Source organism: Halyomorpha halys, unplaced genomic scaffold (genome assembly GCF_000696795.3).
Source record: "Halyomorpha halys isolate HHAL.00 unplaced genomic scaffold, Hhal_1.1 Scaffold8.1, whole genome shotgun sequence".
Classification (NCBI taxonomy): Eukaryota; Metazoa; Arthropoda; class Insecta; order Hemiptera; family Pentatomidae; genus Halyomorpha; species Halyomorpha halys.
In genome coordinates, this window is record NW_027111933.1 from 122,494 (window position 1) to 146,692 (window position 24,199).

The 24,199-nt window shown below is 28.8% G+C and overlaps 1 protein-coding gene across 3 annotated transcripts; it reads left to right on the forward strand.

Moving 5' to 3' along the window:
- Positions 1 to 92: 92 nt before the first annotated feature.
- On the forward strand, positions 93 to 22,996 carry Scamp (secretory carrier membrane protein). Of its 3 annotated transcripts, none has more exons than XM_014415442.3 (10): positions 105 to 379; positions 1,192 to 1,296; positions 6,434 to 6,568; positions 10,526 to 10,604; positions 12,150 to 12,281; positions 12,448 to 12,604; positions 13,443 to 13,544; positions 14,639 to 14,768; positions 16,053 to 16,201; positions 22,841 to 22,996. In XM_014415442.3, the coding sequence occupies exons 1-10, from the start codon at positions 317 to 319 to the stop codon at positions 22,857 to 22,859; spliced, it is 1,071 nt and encodes a 356-aa protein (XP_014270928.1). In that variant the 5' UTR covers positions 105 to 316; the 3' UTR covers positions 22,860 to 22,996. The 3 variants fall into 3 exon arrangements, with proteins under 3 accessions (XP_066905951.1, XP_014270928.1, XP_066905950.1); XM_067049849.1 differs by having other exon boundaries at positions 108 to 379; positions 16,053 to 16,216; XM_067049850.1 differs by lacking the exon at positions 1,192 to 1,296 and having other exon boundaries at positions 93 to 379.
- The last annotated feature ends 1,203 nt before the right edge of the window (positions 22,997 to 24,199 follow it).

Consider the following 24,199-nt stretch of genomic DNA (forward strand, 5'->3'; position numbering starts at 1 on the left):
AATACTTAAAATTGTAATTAAAACTCAAATTGATAAATATTAGGTCTAAAATGGTTGTTTTTATTTAACTTGTGTATAAATTTTGTTTACAGATCGCAAATATGATGATGGTTACACTGAGTGTTATCATAATGGCATTTGTTTGAAGTAACAGACAAGAGAGCCTACCACGATTGTTACGTCATTTTGTGTATTTAGAAGTTATAAGTGCCGTCTGACGAAGAAATGTGTTATATTTATGAAATTCTCTATAACATTTAGTTTCTTGTCTTTTCAATAAGTTTTAATCTAGGTATTGTCATTAGTTCGCCCAAAAATGTCTGGATTTGATGATGTAGTCAACCCTTTTAGTCCTCCAACCGTAGACAACCCTTTTGCAGTAAGTACTTTTTAAAAATAAAAGTAGATCACTGTTTTTTGTAATTTAATTATGTACAACATAGGTTTCACTTGTTAGCGTTTACAATCTAACGTGTATAATGACTTGTTAAATTGTTAAAAGAGGAACTCTTATTATGTGGGAGGTCTTTAATAAATTAATTTGAGATCATTGCCATTTACTCGCTATTACACTTTTCTTAATTTGAAAATTATAGATATTTGAGCTATCTAAAATGAAAGTGGCTGAAGTTCACTATTTACCAAAATGTGATAGGTTCACACCCCTTAACTATTTTACAGTTTCTCATATAAGTGATGAAAGCCTCTAATATAACTGTAAATCCCAATATTTAACATATAAAAACGAATTGCTCAGAATATCAATGGCAAAGTTATATTATAATTTTTATTGTTTTTTTATTAACATTCCATTCCTGAAACAGTAAAGATATCAATAGCAAACTTACTTTTATGCAGTAATTATTATGTCATAATTCTAAAAGTTGGGATTAGCCGCTTATTTTCAAATTTAAATTATGTAGCTATGTTTTTATAGTCTCATGCACAAATCAATTCCTCAAAACTGGATCTTGATAGATAGGAATAGAGGGAACACAATCATGGGTTTGTCATTATTTTTATAGATTTATTGTAATTATTTAAATGTATATCTTAACTTTTTTCTTATGGATTTCAGAAATACTGTAATTTAACTGTTTTATTTATTTTATTGATATCTAGTTTAATTTACATTTTTTTTAAAGTCCATATTTATGGCATGAAACTTGTAAACTTTGTTGTGTACATTAGGATCCTGCTGTTCAACAAGTTACTAAACAGACAAGTAGTGTTCAGAGAGGTCTAGAAGAATATAATCCTTTTGCGGACCAACCATCTCCACCTGCTGTAAATGCTGTACGTTATATACTGGATTATTTATTTTAATTCTTAGGAATAAACTGTTAAACTTTGATTCCCGTTTATTTAAGTAGCAAATGTTATTGTGTATGAATAGTGTTAAGTAATTCTATAATTAACGTAAGTGTTTATAATTTATTTATTATTTCATTGCTGTGATTGAATTGCTTGATGCATTACTTTCATTTCTTAAGTTAAAACTAATAACTAACTCTGATAATCAAAATGAAAGGAGCAAGACAATATTATGAATGAATGTAATCATGCTATTGACTCACAAAAGATCCAAATGGGTCTAGTTGAGGAAGGGTTTCCCATCACTTTAGTTAAGAATAATAAATCATGCTATTATAATAATTATATTATTAAATATAATAATTATAATTAAATATGTTTTTATAATATAATTCCTAATGCTAGAGATTGGCACCTGATTGACATATTTTGCTTGTGTTGTCCTACTTTATCACAATAATGTCTCAATTATTTTTTGCTTTGTCATTTTACAAAGATCATCTATTGAAAAATCAATTAGATTCTTATATTAGATTATTGCTAATGGCAGAGATTCTATTACTTCAATATAAACATTTAAAGCAATCAATTGAAGTACCTAATTTATCCTAATGAAATATGAGAAACCATATTTTAGAGCTCTGATTAATGATCATTGGTGTTAATAACTCCCCCATCGAAAAAAAAATAGTAAGGTTTGTTGAGTGTATATGATTTCCTGTTTTGTAGTTCTTTACATTATTTTACATAACATATAGATATCAAGCTTGGTTTTCTTAATTGGCAATAAAAAAATATTGAATACTAAAATAGTAGCAATTATTATTCGTGATTTATTGATAGTTTTTTACTGCAATGGTTATCATAAGTGATTATGTGATGACTCATAGTGACTTTACTTGCTTTTTTTTTTCAAATATTTTTATTATGTATGTAATAATAATGAAATTCATTAAATTGTCACAATTACCTTAAGTTAATCTGTTCAGTTATAAGTTGAAATTTTAAATTGATCAAATGCTGTCTAGTGATATTGCATTAATTGTTTAAGTTAGTGAATTGTTTGCTTGATTTGTTTCTATAATTTGTATTATGTATACATGTAGTATGGCTTGCTTTATGCTCATAGCATGTTAAGTAAGTATCACCTGCATCAAAAGTGACTTTTATTTGTAGATTTCTCTTTTCTCAATTTCTAAACTAAGCTACATATTAGAGAAAACTGATAAACGATTTGAAAATTTTTAACTTTATCAGTCCTTGTAGTGTATTGAAAACCTCTTGTAGGTTGGAATTATTCTCCTATTTCTAAATCTATTTTGTTTCATATTAAGTAGAATTTTTAAAAATTAGTGCTGACTATCATTAAAATATAAAGATTTTCACTATCTTTGCCCAAGACGTTTGGTTCATCTGAGCTAGTGAGGATTATTAATAAATATCTTGTTTCTTTATTATACCCGAGAAATTCTATAACATACCCACCCATTCTGCTACTAGTCGTTGATGAAGATAAATCTAAAAGTAAAGAGATCATAGTTTCAATTAAGAAATAACACTTTTAAAGTTTAAACTTTTTTACTAATACTGACATACCAATCCAAAGTTTAGGACATTATTTAGGATAAAAAGCAATGAGGATATAATAATACAAAATAAATATAAAACTAAGACAACCTTATTAAGTAACTATTAATACCTGGAAATGGTCGGTTTTTCTTTTTTTTGTAAAGGCAGATGATATAAGTACAAATGACCAATGAGTGGATAATTGCCTTAAAGTGATTATGTTCTCTTTTGAAGAGTCAATCTGTAGCCAATTTTTGTTTATTTTTTTTTCATCTTAAGTATATATGTTTATTTCAATTTTATAATTTTAATAATTTCAGTTCAATTTTTTATTATAGTACACAGTACTATTATTATTTCAATTTTTAGTCTGTTCAGAAAATGAGACTTATGAATATTGAACTATGAAAATATTGTTTCTCGTTAAATAGGTTTTTGATTTATTGAAAATTTTATCTTTAATTTTTTTTTTATAATTTTATCGTTATTATTTATTTTCTTTCATGAATTATTAGTCTCTCAATTAGATAGTGTTTATTACATTATGAAGTCTTAAAATGATTTATTTTTATTCTAAATATTTAAGAACCTTTAGTGAAATTATCATTAGTTAATATTTATTATTCTGATCTTATCTTATAGCAATTTTAATTATGTATAGATCAAGACAATCCCACCATTAAGGTCTTTAATTTTTTTAAGAAATAGAAAATCGCTTTTATTTTCTGTGATATTTATATTACGTTAAAGATTTAACATTTTCCGATGTATAATCGTCTATTTAGTTGACACATTTTTTAAGATGTAACAGTTTTATATTCCCAGATCTACTATTTCTCTCAAAAATAAATTACTGCAAATCTTATAATATTTTGGACACAATTTTCATCGATGATGAAACCTGGGTGTTACACTATAAACCTGAGATAAAAAAAATAATAATCATGTGAGTGGCCATATTCCTCTTTACCTGAACCACAAAATTCAATCTTACAGTGAACTGGTAAAATCGTGGCAACTTTTGGTATGGACAGGATAAACTTTCAACAATAACAATATTTTTCCACCTACAGTACACACTGACAGGTACTGTGATATAATGGAAAAATAAATGGGAAATTCATGACCTGTGATGAGAATTATATATTTTTTTTTTTTTCACGGCCAAGACTCCCATTGGAGTCCTATACTGCCTAACCATGGATGGGGATCAAAGTTTTTTACATTGTGGGACCGCCACTCAATGAAAAAAGTCAACTCCCCAGGCCGGATTCGAACCGGCACCGCCAATAGACATCAAATTGTTAAGACTATGTCTTAACCACTGGGCTACGGGCGGCCCATGAGAAATATTGAGCTAGGGCGTAAGTTAGCATTCAGTTATTATTCCCTGTTCCCTAATTTGAAAGAACTTTTGGCAATTGGCAGCTTTGACGACGAGGTAGAAGATGAGATTCTACTCGTTATTAAGAACATGGCAAGAAACTAGTATGACGTGGTCCTATAAAAACTTTTAAAATACATTGAACAGAAGGGCAATTATAAAGAAAAGTAGATAATTGTTCAATCTTCAAAATTGTTACATCATAAGAAATAGACATAATTTTGTATATATTTCTAAAAAAAAATAAAATAAGAGACTTTACTTTTGGGATTGCTCTTGTATTCCAGCTAATTTAATTGTGACTTAATTTTTTTGTAGCTAATCAATTAAGAAGTTATACTTAAGAAGTTATACGCATGCTTCAACTGCTCCTTTTTAATTACATAAACTGTCATTTTGATTGTTCAAAATTTGTTAAAGATATTCTTTAAAGTTGAAGGATTGTCAATAACTATATCAATGATATGTTTGTGTAAAGTATTACCTTTTCCTCAATACCTGGTTAGTTAAAATGTATAATGCTAAATGTTTATTTACTACTAATTGGATCTTTTATGTGTAGAAGATTTATTATTGATTTTACTTTTTAGTTCTATATATATGTTTTTCATAATTCAATAGCCTAGAATGAAAACCTTGTAAGTCAAAAGAAAAATTTTAATTTATTTTAACTTCAAACTTAAATAGTATGGCTGCTGAGAAAGACATAATATTTTATTCTTTGTCGCAGCAAGAGTAAGATTTGTGTATAATGAATTTTTTAACACTCACATATTGTGAAATACGAGTTTATCCAGGTTCTTTTTTTTGAGATATGAGGTTTTCATTTGAACCAATTTTCAATTGAAACATTTTGTTATTTGGGCAATGAATATTTGTTTAGTGTCAGTTTTGCATGATAGTTTGTAAATGTGTGTTTATTGCTGCTTATTTTTTTCATAGCTCTTATTTATTAAAGAATATCATTGTATTGGCAGATGCTTTTTTCCATCTGTTAAACTTACCCACATTAATTATTGTTTGGTTTTGATTATTTTTTCTTAAATATATCTAGTTGATCATTACAAAAGTCTTTGTGCATTAAATCAATTTAATTTAAATTTCAATATAAAATTTACATGTTAAAATTTGTTTTCAGAATATACCAATATTGTTTATACTTTAACCTATCTCTCTCTCTGAAGTTGAATTAAGTAGTAATACTGTTTTCACTACCATTATGAGAAGTTATAAAAAAACTGTGGGGAAAACTCTTCACATTCTTTTTTTTCTTCTTCACACATTGTTTATTAGTACCGACCATTCAAAAAATGAGCTGTTGACCTGAAAAGACCTTAGTTGGAAAGTGCAACATCAGGCCTGTTATTAGAGGAGAGTGGTTCAAGATGCTAAAATCTTCCGTTTCTAAGAATTTTTTTTTGACTGGATGTGAATAAATAGTGTCTTGTATTGTTATAAATATAGTTATAATTATGCTTAATTGTTTTATATTTTGGACATTAAGATTTTTTAAATGATGGCTTTCCATATTATTTGAAATGCTCTTATCAAATTCTGTATTATCCTCGAGTGATCACAAACAGATGCTTTTTGTTTTGCTAGAATTGAACTAAAACGCTACCACTGCCACGATACATCACATTTTCATCTTCCACTGTGCACAAATTTCTTCAGCTGCTGTCATACTTAAAATAAGTTCATACTTAGTTGTTTTTTCTAATAGTGCATCAAAAGACAACATATGACAATTTTTTTCTCTTACATTTTCAGTGAAACTTATAAAATGGAATGAAAGAATTGGATGAATAGATGAATAAAATAGATAAAAGAGACACTTGGTATACGTGATTAATTAAAGGATTAGTTAAAGCAAACAACAGTATATGTATTGCATACAACATAGTCAAATAAGAATTAAAATGGAGACTTTAATGTCATTATTGAATTAATTCACAAAGAATGTTGTAATGACCTAATATTTATTTTATTTACTATAAGTTACTACTGCCAATCCAATATCCCTGGCTATATTGCTCTGTGTGTACAGCAGTCACTATTTAGTACTAAACTTAGTTGATTATGCTTAATTTCAATGCCTGATATGTGCTTGATTTGTATTTATTTTTTATTTATAGAGTTTGTTAAGTTTCATTGTTGTAATTTCAGATCCGAACTGGTGGTGAGAGGAAGGAGCCAGCTGTTATGCCAGCTACCCAAGAACCTCCTCCTCCTTATACTAGAACGACTGCAGCAGCTCCACCACCTAATGCTGCTGCTAATATGACTCCTGCCGATTTTCAGGTACATACTTATTTTAAAAATTACTGACTTAAATATTAATATTTTAGATGTTGAATTAATTATACAGGCTCAAAGAAGTGCACTACTGCTATTCTGTTGTCAGAATCAAAATAACCCTTCTGCAATAATTAATTATAACTTACTTACGATCATTACTTACCCCATGAATTTGAGTAGAATTCACTTCAGCAGTTGTAGGGAAAAGATGTATTTTACCAAACAATCTTACAAATTGTAAAAATAATTGTGTTTTCTGTAATTTTTATCAAATTACTCCAAGTGTGAATACTATGTTTTGTCCCAATTTAATGGATATTCCATGTGTAGGAATCCAGGTTATTCCACAGGTATTTAGGTTTTGTACATCTTGGTTCTTTAGTGTCCTTCAATTTGTATTTTTTCTCTCTGGTTATAGAAATTGCAATAACCTGGTTACCAGGTACACATTACTGATTGAACAATTTAGAAGAGTATCGTTATCTGAAATCCTGAATAATTCTTATGTGATCAAGAGGTTGAAGGAGGAAGAATGATATTGGGGTGGACAACAAAGTAATCATCGTATGCACTGTTATAATTTAATTTTTAAAGTTGTTTTAAACTGGTGGTTCATAGGAAAGAAATGAAGGGGGTAGCGTGCACATATTGTGTTTGAACAATTTTATTGTTTACCCTATCTGAGTTGTGAATGGTAATTGAAGAGTTTCAATAGATTAATACCATTATAAAAGTTCCCACAAATACATTTTTAAGCATCCTAATTTTGAAGTTTTTACTGAAAGTTGTATAACATCTGCTCATGAATAAATGAAACTATTGTAGTTTAATTTCAATCTTGGTTTCGCTAATTTCAGTCTGGTATACACCCTTATGCTTAATCTATCCACTACTTATGAGCATCCAACTATAACCTTAAGTAAATTCGGCAATTTAAATTATTTCCCTTCAACAATCTTAATATACTCTATACACTTAAGTTTACAATCTGAGACTAGTCCTCAAAAAAAAAAATTGTGGTTCAAAATTCTAGCTTATATCTCTATAACGAGTGATGAGATGAAATGATGTTCTGAGTTTTGGAAATGGGTATTTTTATGTTTCCACAGTAACTCATATAGTACAAGAGCCCAAGAGGAGAAAAAAGGCAGTTATTTCGCCCCAATTTTTGACTACTTTAATGAAAACTAGGTATAATTACTAGTCAAAATTTATGAGTCTGCCAAGTATAGGTAGGAGGAATAGAAAATGGCGGCTGTTTCAAAATGTTAAAAATAATTAATTTTTTATTCGGAGCTCTATATCTTTACAACTACCAACAAAAATAGAAAATCTGAAAGAGCATCATTTAAAGTAAAGTAAATTTGCTAAAATGTAAGCCCTAATAGAGCTATTTACATTACTATATTCAATAGTTCTCGAGATATAGGTTTTTAAAAAGCAACATTTCATAAAAATGTTGTATGGAACGTACTGAAATATCAGTTGTTAGTCAATTTATTTTGAGAAATTTATATCTCAGGAACTATGTGATGTACAGATGTCTATTAGCACTCAAATTAAAGCTAGTTTAATGAGCTATAAAGTAGTTTATGTTTATTTTCGTAGGAGTAGTAGTTTTCATGAAATTTGCTAAAATAAATTGATTGATAGTTGTTGGGGATAGAAGTGGTTGTGAAGAATTAGGTGAAGTGGTGAGACGATTTTTGTAGTTGTATATAAGTTTATGAATGATATGGAGAAAATAGTTATTAGCTAAGAGTATTTGTTTAATCCGGTGTGTGTTTTTTTCATGGAAATGGGAATCAGAAAGAGAAAGGCCATGGTGAATAAGGTTTTTGGCTGCGTTAATTTTTTGGTGGTAAGGATGTTGGGAGTGGTAATTTAGAAGAAGACTTCTAGGCAAGAGCCTGAGTAGGTTGGTTTGGTGTACCAGTCAATGGATATGATGTCTGGATTTTTTATGATGAGGAGGTCAAAGAACGGAAGGGAGTTATTATTTTCAATTTCTATTGTAAAATTAAGGCGTGGATGGTAAGAATTAAAGGCGGATAAGATGTCAGGGATTTTATCAGAATTTAAGACAAGGAGGAGATCATCTAAATATTTTTTAATAAGATAATGTCAACTGAAATTTCAGGGCTGGCCATGGGAAATCCTCTAGTTCCTGATCTTTCCAACATTATCCTAAATGATTTGCTTGATTCCATTATCCCACTCTCCAGTTGATATTATTCTTATATTTATGAAAAAACTTACATTCTGCTATACCTAACCTTTGTATTGCTTTCAAACCTCACAACACACTATCTAATATTTACACTAAACTAAATAACCCTATCCCTCTTCTACACCAATCACATATTGTATACCACATCCCTTGCTCCACCCTTTTTACTTTTTATTTTTTACCCACTTGTAACGTTTCCACTTAAAAACACTTAGTCATTCTTGTAACGTATTTTTTAATTCGGAGTTTGGCCATTCTTGGCGCAGAAACCACTTGGCGTTTAGATTTGAAGTTAACAGGTCCGTTTTATTCTCTTTTTTCCCTATCTTTATTTTACCCCCCCTTCTTTTCTCAATTTTCCTTACCCACGTTATTAGTTATATTCGCCGTATATTATTTTTGTTGTTTTCAAAATATATATATTTTTTTTCTATTCATTTCTTTTGTTAAACTTTACTTACATTTTGCCTCTTTATCTATTATTATGTTTTCATATATTTTCTTTCTCTCAATTTTATTTTTCTTTCTATATTTTAATTTTTAAATTATTAATAACTAATATATTCATAATTCTTTGCATTATATAACTTCATTTTTATTTTATTTCCTTAATTATGTTATTTTCCAATCTACTGCAATTACAATCATAATGGGAAGATAATTAAAGTTTAAAATATTTGAATCTGCTCAACATGGCAGTGATTCTACCGACTTCAGAATTGCGCCGCCTTCTTGGCTTTGAACGATATCTTTTCTGACTGGATATTTTCCTAATGAAAATTGGTTAGCTTGCTTTTTGGTTTAATACAACAAATAAACAATACTGAAATGATACATGACATAAAACATACTAAAAATCATTTATTTATAAAAAATAACTATTTACTCATTAAAGAGGATATCACACTATAAAAGAGTGGGATCAGATCAGATATGGAGTTATTCCATTTTAGGATTTCGGGGTATGGTCAAATGCTCTCATGTCCTTATCCTACTGGCTGTCAGAGCTTTGTGAATCCACCTTGTGTAAGAGTGCTGTATATTTCCTTTGACCTGCTTAATAGGCTCTGCTGCTCAGACTTAATTAGGGTTACTGCAAGCTTACCTGCTCAGGATTTGAAGATTTTTAAATTTATTTATGTTATTGATTAAATGAGTTGTTTCAAAATCCATTCAAATGTTGTCAAGTGTATTTGGGTAGGTTTTGGAAAAAAAAAAAACTCCAATGATATATTTAATAAACCAGTCTACATTGTTAATGGTTATCATATCCGTTTGTGATAAAATGTCATCATATCCATCAAATTTTGTGAATTACCCCAACAACATAACATAAGTGATAAAAAGTGAAAAATAAAGGCTATTGTTATGAAAATTAAATATGAATTAATTCATATCATGCCCTTACTTACTCTATTGACTGCTATTTTCAGTATCATTATGACTGACTAATGAAACATATAATATATTTTATGCTGGTGTAAAGTCTGCCACCATACTCAGATTCTTTTACAAACTTTGAATTGAAATAAGTCTTGTAATTTTAATAAATTAATATTAGTTTATAATTAATCCCATCTTTATCAATGTTAAATGACTAATTTGTTGTTTCTTTTATTGCTCACATTCATAAAGGCAGTTTTAGACGTAAGTATGCATTGTTTACTTTATTTCACTTCAACTTTATACTTAATAAATATATTTTTAATCCTTGTTTTACTTTTTTCTAGAGGAGACAAGAAGAATTGGAACGTAAAGCAGCCGAATTACAACGTAGAGAAGAGGAACTTCGAAATAACACTTACAATGGTTAGTTTTAAAAGTTGTTCTCATGAATAATTTTTTTTAATGTAAAACTTTGTAATAATGTTTCCACTTATTACTATAATACTCTTTTTTTTCCTCAGTCCTGGTCTCAATAGGTAATTTTCTTATAAAACTTTATTTATTTAACAAATATTGTTAACTTTTTTTTTTTTTTTTTGGAAACATTAGAACAGATTGACTGTAAGTTTTAAGAACATTAATTCTGGAAAGAAACAGTACAGCAGGACAAAGCAACTAATTGATTGTCTGAATGTAATGTTTTGTTGTTTAGGTAAAATGGTTCCATGAACTCAAAGATTTTTAGGTTCCGATTTTTCTCTCGATTGCTTTACTATTACAGAAACATTTTTTTATTATCAATTATTTGAAAAATAATTGATGTAATTAATGAATTGCATAAATCAAATTGAAATCACATAGAATTTGTCATGTCTAAAAACATAAATATTTTACTATTGCATACTGTTGGGTTGAGATTGCTTCTATCCATGATGGAACCAGTAATAACAGAATGAGATATGCCTAAAACAAACGCCCTTAGCTCAGTGGTTAGGTGCAGTCTTAACAAGTTGAGATCTGGCCTGGGGCATTAACTTTTTCATTGAGGGGTGGTGGTTCCACAAAATGAAAAACTTTGACCCCCAACCATGGTTAGGCACTATAGGACTCCTATCGGTGTATTGAAACTTAAAAGGGGCCTCTGCATGTTGGCCAAGCCATGGCGAACTCAAACATGCGCGAGTATCTGGATGGGTGGCATGTACGAATTGACCTAAGCTCGTTGCCGATCCGTCAAGAATTGTTTTTTTGGACACAGATCAAAGGGGTTCGTGAGAGCGCTCGTGTAGCATCTCCACCATTGTTCTTTGTCTAGTTGCAACTGAGAGCTGTTAGGAGGTGAAAGGTGTTTGTTGGGATTTTTTTTATCAGTTTTATATTTAATCCTATTTATTTATATTTAATTTCCTTTCATTTTCTTTTTTTTTTTTTGTAATAAAAATAATTTAATCCCGGTGCAATGGCTGAAACCACTTGTACGTCTGCCTCTCTGAATAAAACTGACATGTGGATGGCCCGCTCTTTGTTTACCGAACATTTGTACAAGCCTCCGATTCGTGGCGAGCGGCCAACGTGTGGATCCGCCTTAACATTCTGACAATTGGTCCTGTTTTGCTCAAGGGAGGCCCTTCAAGTAGTCTTTTCTCCGGAAATTATAGATTTTACTGTCTTTGTTGACTCTATTTGATAATCAAATTATATGTGAAGTATTGAAAGGGTTAGGAAATGAAATTGAAAATAACAGATATTATATACAGATTATTTGTACTTTTTCACGTTCCTTTGAAATAAAAGACAAAACATTTGAACTAATAAAGAAATTGGAAAATACTATTTTAAAAATGATTTATATTCCTTTAGAAAAAAAGAAAAATATTAATAAGAGGACATTATAACAAAGTTTTGTTGTATTATAAAATGAACCATAACTTTTAGCTGTTTTATATTAATTGAGGTTTTTTTTCTTAGTTCGGAAAAACAACTGGCCACCACTTCCTTCCAACTCTTGTGGTTTAGAGCCTTGTTTTTATCAAGACATCAATGTTGATATACCTGTTGATTTCCAGTCAGTTGTCAGGCAGATGTACAACCTATGGATATGTAAGTAAATTATCTGTTATACCTACTGTGTATTATGCTTTTCTTTTTTGCACTTTTGTAGCCCCTACCTTAATTTTATCTTATTATTTTGTATTTTTCATTATAATAGATTCTATTTGTATGTATTCACAATGGTTTATACATTTCTTTTACATTGTTACAACAGTCCATTTCCTGTTGTTGTTGGCCAATATGTTTGTCGCCCTGATACGAGTTATCACCTTTGGAGACTTCGAAACATTTGGATTATCTCTTCTGTATACTGTAATACTTACTCCATTTTCGTTTGTGTGCTGGTATAGACCTGGATATAAGGCATTCAGGTAACATATCTAATTTTTTAAAGAGATTTTTCATTTTGATTATATATTTTTTATTTCATTATTATTTGTAATGTATTAAGGTTAGTGAACTACTAATCCGTTTTAAGTCTTTGGATTGGAGCAAAACAACAATTTCCTTTTTTAGAGAGGTTTTTAGCTTTTATATAACTTTGTCTGTTTACAATTAAACATATATCTAATTTAATATTATATATAAAAAGGTCAACCACATGTTAATTTGTATATAAGAAAAACAACAATTAAGAAATATTTTCAGTTGTTTTTCTGGACCACAACCTGTACCATCTTAAGTAAACTTTTAAATGTAAAAAAAAAAATCTTAGAAAGGTTCTCAATCTTTTTTTATTTTTATATTTTATACTATAACAAAATATATTCATCCACGTCCTCAAAACTTTCAGTTTCAGTTTTCAGAATTAAGCCTCAGAAATAAAGGATAGTAAAGAGATTGAATTTTTATGATTTAGTATCTTAATGATTGAGAACAAAGATTGGTTAATATTCTTTCAGCTTATTTCTGTCTAATTGGTGAATGTTAAGTTAATTCAATTACTAACCATTTAATTAGTTAAGGAATGAACTGAAATTTGATTATTATTTCTATTAACAAATCATTTATTTAAATTACTAATTGATTTTGACTTTCTTCTTCATAATGTTTATAGTTAAGGAATATTATTTCAACTTATTATTTTTTAATTTATAATAAATTAGTACTGCAAGCAGTTATACTTATATTCATTTTTTTCTTCTTTAAGAACTTGTTTCTAAGTTTTGAGGCCATTCAAAATTAACAAGATGATGTCATTTTTCTCAGGGATGACAGTTCCTTCAGTTTTATGGTATTCTTCTTTATATTCGCATTTCAAATGCTTGTCACTGCTGTCATGGCCATTGGAATGACTGGTGGAGGCTCCTGGTAAGTAGTAAATGAATTCAATATACCTGTTGTAATCTATACCATTAGGCCCTTTTTAAATAAGTTAGATTTTGCTTCCTCATTATCGAAGGGAAGCTTTGTATGTTGGAAATAAAAAACTAAAAAAAACTAATGCATTCAAAGTCAAACAATTTTACGTTTCAGACATCAAGCAAAAAAAAATTGGCTCTGCATCTGTCAGTTGTCAAATTTGTGTTCATTTAATTTATCGAACTGTTAATCAAAATTTTCAGGTTTTGCCACAGAAACCCTGTTGGTACTTAGATCTTCCTGTATTGATTTTATCAGATTCTGTTCTTTACTTTCATTTACGTATAAGTAAAATTATTTTTCTCAGCACACCTATATTTTATAAACAGGTCGTCCGCTTTGGCCTAAATTTAAAAGAAAGTTGAGTATTAGTGTAAAAATTATCTAGTATCAATTATATCATTTTCGATTATATAATTATAGTATCAATTTTATCGGATTTCATCTACTACTTTTGTTTACACATGTAAATTGTATTTTCCTTGACACGCCTATATTAAAAAAAAAAAGGTTTGTCCAGTTTTGCTCAAAGTCAGAAAAAAAAAATTAAGATTAGGTCTAGTGTAATTTTTATCAAATTTCCTCAATTACTTTCGCTTACTTATATGACAAACTAATTTTCTGGATACACCTATGTTTCAACAATCATTGTTCTCGTAGATTTTATTTTCAAATAACAAATAATCGACCTTGTAAAATAAGGTTATTATATAGAAATACACTACAGAAACGAATTGTACAAATATACAGAAAAAGCAATTTTCAGAAAAGAAAATGGATGAATATAAATAGAATATTAGTTTCATCAATAACTATGGCTTCTCATTTAATTTTTTGTATCCTTGGGCCAATGATTCTCAGTCTTTTTTCCGTCATAGCACACTTTTGATTAAAAATTTGGTAGTACACTGATAATTTCTTGTTTGCTATAAATCTGTATCTTTTTTTAATTTTCAAAAGTTTAGTTGCTGTGAAAATGTATAATTTTAATTATCATATTTAATTAATAAATATATTAATTTTATATATTTTATACTTTTCAGTGGTCTGTATAAAACCATAAAAACATTTGAGTATGGCAATGCTAGTGGTATTATCGTGGGCTTGCTTATGCTCTCTGTTACACTTGGGTTTATAACTGCTGTTCTTCTAGATTTTGTTCTGATCTCAAAGGTAATTTTCTTCTTATAATTTCAATTCAGATTTCTATTGCTGATTACGGCTCACTGTTTAGTTTAGAACAATAATGTTGATTAGAATTATAATTAGAAACTATTTTTAATTATCTTAATAAAAGGGATATGGTCTGGGTGGAGTCATAATAACTCAAATAGTAAATAAACTATTTATTTCATTATTAACACACACAATTTTGATCCAAATACACTCTCAACTTTTGAGGTTCTGTTATAAATGATGTTTGTAAGTGGAAAAATAGAATATTATTTATGTAAAAAAGTTTTAGATTTAAAATATAAAAAGTTATATATGACATGGGAAATTAGCCTGCAGAAAATATTTTAAAGAACATGACGTCGATATTTAACGTTGTCTCCTTGAGAATGGCCGGAGGGCCGAAACGTTGGAGAATTTTCTGAAAATAAAAGTTGAGAGTATATTTGGATCAAAATCGTGTGTTTCAATAATGAAATTAACCTCTCTCCAACAATCATTATAATAAATCATTAATCTAAACTATTTATTATCAGCCATCGTTTCGTCCACTTTGCTAGGCATCATCAGTGAAACAAAAAATACAAACAACTAAAATAATGTAACAGAGTAACAGAATAAGATAACATGAAATAAAAGTAAACTTAAGATATGGCTATAAATGATGTAAGTAAAATATGTGAATATTTATATAAAAATGAACAAAGTAAATTAAAAAAAATAAAAATAAGATGTACAGTGAAAAGTATAAGTAAACAAGAATTTAAAAAAAAAATTAGGCATATAATGATATAAAAAATCTGAAAGGTGAGTGTTCTAGTTTGTTCATCATTTTACTTTTTTTTTTACTCTAATTTTATTTTTATTTCCTTTATTTTCCATCTTTTAGTGTGTACCGTATTTCAATATTTCTTTTTTATCTACTTTTTTTTTTTTTAAATTATTGTTTATACTTTTCACTATACATCATATTTTTAATTTACTTTGTTCATTTTTATATAAATCTTTACATATTTTACATCATTTTTAGCCATACCTTAATTTACTTTTATTTCATGTTATCTTATTCTCTTAATTTGTTACATTATTTTAGCTGTTTGTATCTTTATTAGCCTTGATGACTCCCTGCAAAGTGGGACGAAATGATGGCTCATACATAATAAATAGTTTATTTACTATTTGAATTATTTCGACTGCACTCGGACCATAATATTCCTTTTATTAATTACTTACGATCAATCAACAATATTTCAATAATAGTTTTTTCTCATTTTTCATTAATAGGTTCACAGAATTTACCGCAGTTCTGGAGCAAGTATGGCTAAAGCACGTGCAGAATTCACTACAGAAATCATGAAGAATGAGCATGTGAGGGGAGCTGCTAGCACCGCTGCGACTGCTGCTGTACAATCACAGTTCAACCAACCATCAAGGTATTAAGGTTTCAGGTATGCATGCTCCATCTCTATGGCTTTGTTACTTCTGTCTATTGGTGTTTCTTGATCTCAAATAAACAGTTTCAGTAGTTAGCACTTCTGTTGCCTATTTTTTCTATTGTATAATCTCTCTTAAGTATTTTTGAGGTTTTGGATAAAATATAATCATTAAAAATTCAGTTTTTTAACTCTCAATTTGGCAATAAACCTCTCTAACAGTTTTAGAGAAATGTGCTTAGGGTAAGGTAGAACCAGAAACATTCTATAAGAACCTGTTATGCATGTATCTTACTATATTTTACATTCTCAGTTATAATTCAAGAATTTTTCTTAAATTATTTTGGGATAAATAGAATAATATATTTTTTTAAATTGAGTATTTATTTATTTTGAAGTGTATTGACAGTTGTTTTCTTTGAACAAACAATGTTTTAAAACTAATATCCACAAGGTGCCCAATTTAGTATACAGGTATCAGAGGCAGAACCTTACAAGACAAAGAAAAGCAACAAAATCTATTCTCCCGTTCAAGAAATAAATCTTTTTTTTTAATTTTAAATTTTGATGTTTGTGATTCTTATTTTTAATCTTCAATTGGCTAAGACATAGGTGTATAAAACTTTTAATCATATATCATTTCGAAATGAAATGGCGGATGGTAATGAGATGTTACAAGGATAAATATATGGTACCTTTAATTTCAGTAACAAATCTGTTAATATCTCAGTAGTCCAGTGAATTGAATTTTTAAAAATTCAATTGATGCAATGTATATATCTTACGTAAAACCTCAAATTTTGAGTGAGTGGAGATTAAATTTTTTTTTGTTTGTCGATTACTCATGTTCATTTTAAAAAATAACTAACTGAAAGACTGAGTTGACAGAAAGTATCTTAAGTTTAATGGCTTTATTCCCACAAAGCTTTTTTTTTAAAAAACAATATTTGTTTAAATTTTTTTTTTGTTTTAAACAAATAGTACTATTAACAAATTTTCCTGTATTATTAATAAGTTCTTCCTCCCTTTGGCCTAAGTGTTTACTGTTTTTTTCTGTATCCTATTGTATATTAATATGAACAGGCCTCTCCTAAGTCGACTCCAATATGCTTAAACGTTTGACCATGCTTTATTTATTATGACTACAGACAATATTTTCTCATTAAGGTTTAATTTTATTTCAGAATGATGGCTGATTTGAGTTTAGTACACTTATATTTCAGTTCACTAGTTTTGTAGTTGGAGGAAAAGTAGGAACTCAAAGACTTTAAAAGAATCAACTTTTACCTCGGGTTGATGGACCAATTTTGTTGTTTCTATTTGTTTTGTTGGATTACTGTTTACCCAATTGGAGACCTTATTATTAATTGTCTAAAAATGTATTTTTTTATAGACTAGTGCCAAAATGGCTTGTAACAATTTGGAAGAAGCTTGCTTTAAGTGTTTTCCGTTAAGTATATTGCTACGGGAACACTTTTTTACTGTTTGTAATTTACTGATGTAATTCTTTATAATTTTTTATTTTTTAAAGTAAGTAAGTTTTTACATTTTGGGAAGTGGCACGGATTGTTTAAAATTAGTACATCAAAACTAGTTTCTAAAACATAAATAAATTAAAACAATTCCATATGCTCTACCATACCCCTCCCCAAGTAAAAAAACCACACAACTGAGTCGAGAGATGATTGGAAAATCACGATCTAGACTATGTAATTCCATGCTTATGCCAAATAAAGTAATAGAACAAACTGCTAGCAGGTTTTTTTGTCATATGAGATCCTTGGTATACCATAGGTAGAAAAACCAGCTGTAACCTTCAGAGTGTTGGAGAGTTTGTGTACCTAGGCTCCCATATGAACTCTAACATTCATCTGCATGTAGATTCAAAGAAACATCATGAAAAGTATATTTGTTTTATATATGTAAAAAGAATGTATATATTTGTTTATAAATATGCATTTATATATGCTCTGGGCTTGTTTTCTAGAAATAGAGATAACAATTTATTCTGTGAGAGGTGGAGGTATTCCAGATTATTGGTATAGAAAAAAAAATCGATTGTTATGAACTGTGAATGATTCTTTTGAGTGAAGGGCACCTCGTAGGAGGCCATAAGTGTGATGAAGCAAATTTCTTGACTATCATATATATTTTTTTTTTTCCAAAAAAGAGAGGTACTGGAACACCGTTCACTTCATGTTCCACCTTTAAATCAAGTGCTATATATTTGTATACATAGTAAATATATATATATTTGTATACATTATGGGATTGCAATGGAAGTGCTAACTTTTCTATCTAAAGCATGTTTACTTCTTTTCTATAAACATTGATGTATGTATTTATTCATAGACTGTTAGCAGTTTTGTGCATACATACTATGTTATTATAAAAGCTCTTGTGCATGAAAAGATATATTGTATGTATATCTTATATATATTTATACTGTGTCGATATTTATATGTATAATCTTTATTTATTTTTTTTTTTTAAATCATTGTTTCCATATGTAATGATTACTTAACCCTTATATTTCACTTCATGCTCAGACCTTTTTTGTCTATTTGAAGAAACGATACCCCTTGTACACAGGGGTTGGACTAAATCTTCATTATACTATGTGCTATAGGAGTTAAAAGTGACAGATATAGAGGATTGAACATGTGTCTTAAGTTTATGTTGTTACTATATAATGTGCTTATGTTCTGTGATTTTATAATGAGCCATAATGCTTATTACTAAATATTACATGATGACAGCAGTGAAAACTTGAATTAGAGATGAGACTCAAAGTCGACGAAAAATTGACTTCAAATGGTTTAAAGAATACAAATCCTATTATTTTTTAAGAAGATTTGATTTGCTGTGCTGTAACTTAGAATTACCTAACCTAAACAGTATTTAACTATTGCTTCCTATTCAGCAAAAAATGTGACACTTATAAAAACATAAAATACGGTTTTTTGGTTGTTTTTTTTTCTGTAGAGAAATGGGCCATTGTCTTTATGAAATTTGTTGTTGTTTTTGAGATCTTTTTTTACCTCCTTAAATATTGGTAAACAATCACAGGATTATAAACACATACCTGTGTTTGTGAGTTTTTTCTGTAGGGAACATTTTGATTCTATTACTTAGCTCAGGACCCTTCTTAGTACTTTTCATCTCATGCTGTCTGTAAATCTGAGCATGTATGAAATAAGTGTACCCCCCACTTGGGAGTGTGTTTTCCCACTTGGGAGACCCACACACCTGCACTTATCTTATACTTTTACGAAATTCCAACTTCATTAATTATTACAAATTAGTCACTTTCAGTAAGATGTTGTTGCTGAAGCAGCGATACCTTCGAATAAGTTCGAAAAATTCAACAATCTATATCTCCTTGTAGTGACATTTTGTTTCAACTATCATTTTAAAGGATACCTAAACATTTTTTTTTTTCAGATACCAAGAATTCTTTAGAGATGTAATTAACTTAAACCTCCATTAATCAATTTTTAATTCAGTTTTATTAGTTTGAGTTAATTACTTGAAATGTATAATTGTGATTGAAAGGCAAGCTTCTTCATCTTTTGTGAAGCTTATCACAAGAAGCAAGATAAAAATATAGGGTTCTTAATAAACATAAAATTTTATGATGAAAAACCATCATTCTAATAATTTTAATACAGAATAGCCGTTTCCAAGGCACATGCTTTCGGAAGTCAAATTGTGTAGAATGTTGTAGTGTTACTGCCGTTATTTCAACCAATTTTCCTTAATTCATGAATATGAAAGATTTTGCTGGGAAACACCATTTTGGAGTTATAAATAAAAAAGTAGATAAAACTCCTAAAATTTCCACTAGGCCTGAAAATTATCACCATTTAATTCACAACTGGATGGGAGATATGACATGACGACATAGGGGCAAAATTTTATATCTTTGTGACTTCATAGGCCTTTAAAATTTAAAGACTGTCGGAGTCCATTAAGTGTAAAAAAATAAGTGCAAATTTGGTTGTTTTCCCCCACAAATATTTTACCCCAATTGCTGGGTTAGTCATGGTTATCAAATGGGAATAATAATGTACCAATTGATTTGTTTTCTTGTGTATTATGGTAAAAAAAAAAATTGGTTATTCTATTTTAATGCATTTAAATGTATATCAAATCTCAAATACGAAAAGACACCTCAAGTAAAAAAAGTAAAAACCTTTTCTTTTCTTTTTGTTTTAGGATAAAAAGAAAGTCACATCCACTTTTAGTATCCTTGAAAACACTTAGTCTTCATTTAATGATTCCATAGGTATATAAAATATACCTGCCAATAGAAATATTGGCTTAAAATATGGAAGTATAAAGATGTCACTAAAGACAAAACAGCTCCAAATTATTTTTCTATAGTTTAATACTGGAATTAATTATTTATTATATCAGTAAATAAAAAATAATAAAAGATCTGGTGTGTTTCGTGCTGTATATTTGATAATATTGCTCCAATTAAAACAATAGTGAAGTACATTTTTCAGTTATTGCGGTACAGCTTTATCTCACATAAGGTGTATGATTCAGTACATAGCCTTTGGGAACCATAATAAATATATATAGTGCCCTAAGGCAAAAATTAAAGGCATGAAAGTCTATCAAGGATAGTGCAATTATATTAGCCACTGAGTTCACTAACCCTCTGCAAGTGAAAATTATTAACTTTCCTGTATGACTCCAGGGCTTAATAGAGATTGAATGTGTGACGATTTCTAATTATGAAGGCATTTTATGCTCAAAGAGTTTAATTTGTCATTTGCCTATACCTTTTATTAATAAAATTATAACCAATTGAATTTTTCCTGATCCTGATGATAAGAAAATGTTTTAGTACTTAACCCCAAGGGCTACCTGAGAAAACCACTTCAACACACAATTATTTTTGTTGATATTTTCTTTTCATTTAAATAAGCATTATATAAAATGTAATGTTTAGCCAAATAAAGTTTAACATCTTCTTTTTAAGCATGGCAACTATTGTCACTCACATATACCACTCCATCTATGTATGCAATAAGCAGACACATAAATGTTTTGTGGGTTTTTTTTAAACTGAATTAATGAATAAGGACTCTAAAAAGTTATTGTCATATCACAATATATTCTTTAAAACATTTAGAAAACTTGAAATAATCCAAAACAATGTAAAAAATATATATATTTTTTAAATAAAACAAAAAACCTTGATCACAGATCTGACCATCTGCTTAAAAAAAAACAAAACCTTTTGACACTTGTTAAAAAAAGGTTGTTGGGTGTGTGGAAAATAAAAGAATACATTAGTGAATAAATTTATAGGCTACAAAAAAAAAAATAAGGAGTGTAAAAATCCTTAAATGTGGAAGAACCCAGAACGACCGTAGCTGGTGGAAGCTAGGACAGTACTAAACTCAGTTCAGGGCAATTCAAGGTGAAAGGGAGGTTCTTCCCACCACTCAGAACACAAGCTAGAAAAGTGATCTCCCTTGATAGCTTACCGTCATACGTGCTCCCAAACCACCACCGTTTGACAATATGTCGTCAACCACAGTCGAAGTGTTAATCACGAAAAAACAAATTTATGTATGAAGGACTTTTTAGTGTTCAAGAATGATTACTATTGATATTGATTTGTTAATCCTAAAACTCCTGTTTTTTAAAATTCTATTTATAGAATAAATAAATGCAAAAATAATTACAATATTGTAATTCTAAAGCATAATACTTATGTGGATATAATCCATCTACTCTTTCATTGCCTTTATTATCTTCATAGGCAGATTATATTTTAGATTTGTCATTCTCATTCTTTAAGTTTTTTACTCTAACGTTTTAACCTGATAAAATGCATGGCATGAAAAGGCATGGAACCTATTAAATGTTCTTTCTAATGTGGTTGGGATTCCATTCTTTATTTTAAGTCATTGATATGATATTATATAATATAAGTTTTTATATCTCTATTTCAGTTAGTTATAATTTATGCTTCTAAAATACAAATTAGTTTCAGTTTTTGTTATGATTCTAATGTGAATTATCTTTATGTTAATCACCTTCTAGACATCAAAGAAGATTCTAGTGCTTCTAGCTATTAATTTACAGATTATAGTAGAGTTCCCAATTAAACAAAACAACAATTTGAATAATATAAATTTTTTTTCTATTTAAAATTGAATACTGAGTTTTCGTACTTTTTATTTTTACTGGAATGCACTCCTCAACAATGGTATGGGTCCTCAAAAAACATTTTTGTTCGTGCACTGTTGGTCCTTTGACTTGGTATTGCTTGTGATTAATATAAAACAGAAAAACTGAATTAGGAGGTAGTGGTAAAGGCACTGGTTCTTGACTATACAATATTTCTGTATCCTGAGTTAATGTGGTCATTAATGTACTGTACGTATTCATTCGTAAGAGATACTAATGTGTTGTAGATTTGAAAAGACCAGGTAAGCATTTTTTTTTCTTTCAGTGCTCAACCTGACCAAGTTGTTTACCCTATTAGTTACAGAAAACTCGAGCTACCATAATTTATCATCTATACTCTTTTGGTATATGTATATATATATATATATAACATTTAAATTGATTAATTTTCGTAATGTTTCTAACTTTTCTCATTTGCTGTTTCAGGAGTGGAGGATTTCCATAATTAGTCAAACTCACTATTGACTGACTGCTGCTGTTTCCTCTAAACAGCAAGGAAGATTAACTAGCCATATATATTTTATGTATTGTGTTTGCATACATTGTAAATGAGTTTGCGATTGATAGTGTGAATGGAATCAATCAAGATGTGAATGATGTTTATTTTGTGTATTATTTTGTTTACATAAAGCCGTCACTTTCCAGTTGTTCTTTGATGCTACACTTAAATTTATTCTTTATGATTTTGGTTTTATTTGAATTTTTTGGAACATGGAGGTTATTTTTGTTAGTGTAGCGAGGTTCTATTTTTTTCGGATAGTGTTTGGTTACATGAAGGTGCATCCTCTCCAAAACATGTATTATATTAGTTGTTAGTTCAATTGTACGTATTATTTTACAAATAATATGGCTTGTATATTTTATTGTGCAATGCTTTATGTAAGACTAATTTATTATAATGCTGTGTTAAAATTCTTTATTTTATTCAGATTTTTCAGTTTAAAGCTGATCACTTTGACTGTAAACCTTGTAATTCTAGTTTTGTTATTAAAATTATAAATTTTAAAAATATTCAAGTTTGAGACACAGTTTTTATTTTTAAAATATTAATACATTCCTTGAATAGTTGTATTATTTAGTTTATAAATTTTATTACCCTTGAGGATTTCTTTAGTTCTCTTCTTCGGCCATTGAGGATTTGTTGACTATTTTGTATAAATTATGTAATATTTATGTGAAACAAATATTCTGGAACTGAAATAAGTACATACCAAAAAACTAAAATCAAAGTTGTTAAAATATATTTCTGTTCAATGAATTATGTTTGTTTGTTCAGTTTTTCTTAAATTTATGGTAGTCCTTTACTTTTTTAAAACTGTCTGGGGTACCTATTTTATATCTAATGTCAGCTAAATATTTTCATTTCATTGATTTATTTTAACATTGTTTCAATATAGAATCTACTAATAACTAATACAGTTATGTAAATTGGTACACTATTTGAATTATTATTGTGTTATGAATAAATAATATTGTACAAAATTTATTGTTTTCATTTTTGTTTACCTCATTCTCCTACCAATAATAATAAATGATACTTAATTTTTTTTTCTAATTGATTGAAAAAGTGCAGTAAAAAATATATGGCTAATTATTGGGATGTGTGGAACAATAATTTGTACCCAATTTTGGTTTTGTCATTGTTCCACACTGCTCCAAGGATTTGATAGAAACAGCTTAACAAATATCTTTTAGACATGGGAGTTAAGAGTTTTCCTAACTGTAATGGGCCATGACAAGGCTGTCGGTGAGCATCTGGATACGTCTGTACCCCATATTCGCAAA